The 5000-nt window shown below is 36.1% G+C and overlaps 1 protein-coding gene across 1 annotated transcript in view; it reads right to left on the minus strand.

Moving 5' to 3' along the window:
* LOC115215920 (monocarboxylate transporter 4-like) overlaps positions 1-5000 on the minus strand; it is a 27471-nt gene that overhangs the window by 14696 nt on the left and 7775 nt on the right. Inside the window, exon 2 of the mRNA XM_029785280.2 lies at positions 1-1092. This exon is cut by the window's left edge and continues 99 nt beyond it. Within this exon, the coding sequence (XP_029641140.1) occupies positions 1-862 (862 nt within the window). The 5' untranslated portion in view covers positions 863-1092. The remainder of the gene's footprint in view (positions 1093-5000) is intronic.

The raw sequence follows: 5000 nt of genomic DNA on the forward strand, positions 1-5000 counted from the left end.
ATGAAAATATTTCTGATACAAATATTTGCATAAAAATCGACGAAATTAAAATCATAGTTTTCTTTACTTTTGAGTACCTGGGTTTCTGTTTAAGTGGTACAATACTTGGTTCTGTGTCAATTCTTGGTTGTAAATCTACAGAAACTTCAGAATATTTTCTCGGTGTTTTTAAGCTACTTTTCCTTGAATCAGTATCACTGAGAAAAGACGTTTCAACAGGAAGACCAGCTGAAATAGATAGAGTACTAACAAATCTAGAAATACTTTCTTTGCGAAGACGAGGAGTAAACACTTTTGACAAACTGAGGGTGCTCATTTTTCTTGATTCTGGTGCTCCAGTAACAGTATTCTTTCTTTTCTGCAAAGTCTCTGGTATTTTAGCATTGCTAATTTTTGAAGAATTCTTTGAAAATTCTGTGGTATCCATGTAAGTATTACTTCTGCCTGTTTTTTGTTTGGTTGATTCATTGGTATTTTCTGCTATTTTCTTAAGTGGAGTTACATTAATGATTGCATTTTCAATATTTCTACCAAGAAAGGGAGATCCTCCACTTTTTGACATTTCAATAGAATCTAACATTTTCATTGAAACATTTTCAATTAGTTTAGAACGCAACAAGTCAGATGGAGACAATGGCTCTGTAAAACTCTGGGAAGGCAAAGGTATGTTCTGAAGAGATTCATTTTTTTGTTCAGCATTTTCTGATGCCATATTTTTAATTGCTTCTCCATTTTCTTGAACTAAATTGCCTTCTTCTTTCTTTATCTCTTCTGCAAGTTCTTCATGATATATTTCCTTATCATCAACTTCTGCAATAGTTTCTGGAATATTTAGAACTGGATCTTCAGATACTTCTCCCATTTTTATTATTTGTATTTTTTCTTCTTTTTTTTTTTTGCAGTATAATTTATTTTTAAATAATCAATAAATAAGTAAATTAAACAATTTAAAAATAAATTTAAGAATTTTTTGTTTTATTTTACTTTACTTAAGTCTTCAGGAAACAACCACATCAGATTTTCTGTCACAAGAGTTGTATTACATATTCCTTACAACTTCTGCTATAAAATATCTTCATACTCTGGAACATCCTGAAAAACAATAGAGAAAAAAGGATTATAACATAATTATTAGCAGCCAGCTGGGACCAGAAGATACCAGGCTTACCAAGAGTCTTTTAGTTTTAAGATAAGGAGATTTTCTAACTAGAATACTGTGAACAATATGTTTTTCAGCCACATAACAGAGATTCTGGAATCATCTACATAAATACTTCACCTTCACTCAATATTTTTGTCTTAAATATCTGACTTAATTGTCTTAGAATTTAGCCATTATTCTACCTAAGCAACCAATACTAACTGTTACAAATATCCACCACCCTTTGTATATTCTAACATAATAATAATAATAATAATAATAATAATAATAATAATAATCCTTTCTACAATAGGTACAAGACCTGAAATTTGGTGGGGAGGGGACTAATCAATTACATTGACCCCAGTTTTTCCCTGGTACTTAATTTATTGATCCCAAAATGAAGAAAGGCAAAGTGGAGTTTGGTGGAATTTGAACTCAGAATGTAGGGACAGATGAAATGCCACTAAGCATTTTGCCCAGTGTCCTAACAGTTCTGCCAGCTTGCTGCCTTAATAATGAAAATAATAACAATAATAATAATCATAATGATGATGATGATGATGATGATGATGATGATGATGATGATGATAATAATAATAATAATAATAATAATAATTGCCCTGATGCAGTACCAGGCAGTGGCTCTCATGGCTTCTGATCTTAACTGATTGGAAGTGTTATCATGTACATTGTTTTGTGTTGGTATAAAAGATGGACTACAGCAAATATTCTGCTCAATACCACAGATTTGCTTGTCACTTGTTTGACCATAACCAGTTGAGCATGTCCCTTAGTGGCTGACGATATGTGCATCTCTGATCACGAGCAGAAGTAGTGGGGGAGCATCATAGCCATGTGTTGAGAGGGATTCTTTGGGGTTTGAATAGTTCACCTCTGGAAACATGGGTGGTTCTTTCAACATCCTTAAACAACCCTTATTCAGGACCTTTTGAGCGGGATGGGCTACTCACCTGAAGAAATTTCTAACTGGGCCCCACCTGCAAGGTCATGTGCTGTTTATCTTGATATGAGATCACCATGTCGCGCACATATGGTTGTGATGCATGTGCCTGGTGTACCCTTATCAGACGGGTAGTCATGATGGGTATATTGGGCTTCGTATATTTTACCCCAGTGTCACTTTGATGGCATGAACTGCTCTCTCACTCAATAATAATAATAATAATCCCTGATGCAGCACCAGGCACTGGCTCTCAATCTTAACTTGATTGGAAGAGTTATCATGTACATGTTTTGTCTTGTAAAAGATGGGCTACAGCAAATATTCTGCTCAATACCACATATTTGCTTGTCAGTTGCTTGACCATAACTAGTTGAGCATGTTCCTTAGTGGCTGACGATATGTGCATCTCCTATCACAAGCAGAAGTAGTGGGGGATGGACTACTCGACCCAAAGAAAATTCTAACTGGGCCCCACCTACATGGTCATGCGCTGTTTATCTTGATATGAGATCACTATGTTGCGTACATATGGTTGTGATGCATGTGTCTGGTGTACCCTTATCAGACGGGTAGTCGTGATGGGTATACTGGGCTTTGTATATTTTGCCTCAGTGTCACTTTGATGGCATGCACTGCTCTCTCACTCACTAATGATAATAGTAATAATAGTAATAATAATAATTGAAAAATGAAGGAGGAGGAGGAGGAAGAGAAGAAGAAGAAGAAGAAGAAAAAGAAGAGAAAAGAAGAAGAAAAGAAAAAGAAGAGAAGAAGAAGAAGAAGAAGGAGAAGAAGAAGAAGAAGAAGAAGAGAAGAAGAAGAAGAAAGAAGAAGAAGAAGAAGAAGAAGAAGAAGAAGAAGAAGAAGAAGAAGAAGAAGAAGAAGCTTATTGTTCACAGTGCTCAGGTGTACTATGGCTCGCCAGAAAAGATAATAGGGATAAAAGAAAGCAGCAATGTTGAGCAATGTAAGATGACAGTGGTAGCCAAACATGCATGCACAGAACATCAAATAAAACAAAAAATAAAACAAATACAAGAAAATCAGAGAAGTGAACAGTAAAAGAGCCATAAAAAGGAAATGGTGCACAGAGACGTCAAGTGTAGTGTTAGTGAATTTTGGGACACATGGAATTCATGAAGGATGCAGTGACCTGAAAGTGAACAGAAATGTAGATAGGCGCAGGAGTGGCTGTGTGGTAAGTAGCTTGTTTACCAACCACATGGTTCCAGGTTCAGTCCTACTGCGTGGCACCTTATGGCAAGTGTTTTCTACATTAATGATTGCATTTTCAATATTTCTACCAAGAAAGGGAGATCCTCCACTTTTTGTGAGTGGATTTGGTAGATGGAAGCTGAAAGAAGCCCGTCGTATATATGTATATGTGTGTGTGTGTGTGTGTGTGTGTGTGTTTGTCCCCCCAACATCGGTTGACAACCGATGCTGGTGTGTTTGCATCCCCGTAACTTAGCCATTCAGCAAAACGGACCGTTAGAATAAGTACTAGGATTACAAAGAATAAGTCCAGGGGGCAATTTGCTCAACTAAAGGCGGTGCTCCAGCATGGCTGCAGTCAAATGGCTGAAACAAGTAAAAGAGTAAAAGAGAGAGAGAGTATAGCTTATTCCATGCCTCAACAATTCTAGGATTGGGAAAATGGGAAAATGTTTCTGAAAGTCATGGATATTGCACTGCATTTTGATTTTATAAGCATGTCCATGGACAGTAGAGGTTTTGGATTCAAAAAAGGTAGGCAAAATTTTTATTGGAAAGATGGCAGAAGTTTTTGTTGGAAAGATGGTCAGCTGCTAGACAGCAAAGCTTTAGTATGTCAATGCCCAGAGAGCAAAATGTTCAGGATCTAAAATACTATCTAAAAAGGTTATCTGTTTTAATTTTCTCAGCTGCTTTTCATGGAATTCATTTTCTGGGACAAATCATATCATTAATCCATATGTGGTATCTCATAAAATTAAATATGGGTTTTGTGTGTGTGTGTGTGTGTATGTGTGTATGTGTTTTAGGACAATTATTTATTTGTTTATTTTTATATCATTAATCATTATGTGAGAGATGCATAAGTATCCTTGCATTTTTATTTTTAGAAAAAACATGAGGTACATCTTGAAAATTATGCATACAGTTAGGGAAACTTAAGAAGGCTCTAACAACATTTTCAGACCCTAGTATTGCTATTTTCTGGAACATGCATGCGTAAACACACACACACACTTTTATTAAAGCTGCAAAATTTCTACAGACTGGTACTCAGAGTTTCATGTTCCAATTTGTGATCATACTGAATTAAAAATTTGTGATGGTACATATTATATAATATGGTATGATATGATATGTAATATAATATAATATAATAATAATAATGAAATTATTGTATACAGTGCTCAGGTGCTCACACCTTGTCGAAAGTGTATATAAAGCATATGCAGTAATGTAAAAATGTCTGGAAAGTGAACAGTGTATGAGTCAGATACATGCTTGCATGTGTATGGAGGGGAGAAAATCAGGTGTAGTGTTGGCGAATCTCAGGAAGCATGGAAGTTTTGAAGGATGCAGTGCTCTGACAGCTAACAACTGATGCCGACAGTTTGTTCTATGCTTCAGCAACTCTTAGCGTGAAAAAAATGTTTCTGAAAGTCATGGGAGCTGACTTCATAAACATGTCCATGGGTGTTAGACAGATGGAGTTTGAAAAGGTGCTCAGATTTATTGTTTGTAAGATGGTTAATAATTTTATGGGTGTCTGCCAAGTCAGCTGCCAGACGTTGGAGTTTCAATGTATACATGCCCAGGGAAGTAAGGCGTTCAGAATATGGCAAATGCCTGATGGAGGGTATTCTCTTGGTTGCACGTCGCTGAATCGCTTCCAGACGA

The sequence above is a fragment of the Octopus sinensis genome, linkage group LG9 (assembly GCF_006345805.1).
Source record: "Octopus sinensis linkage group LG9, ASM634580v1, whole genome shotgun sequence".
Lineage (NCBI taxonomy): Eukaryota > Metazoa > Mollusca > Cephalopoda > Octopoda > Octopodidae > Octopus > Octopus sinensis.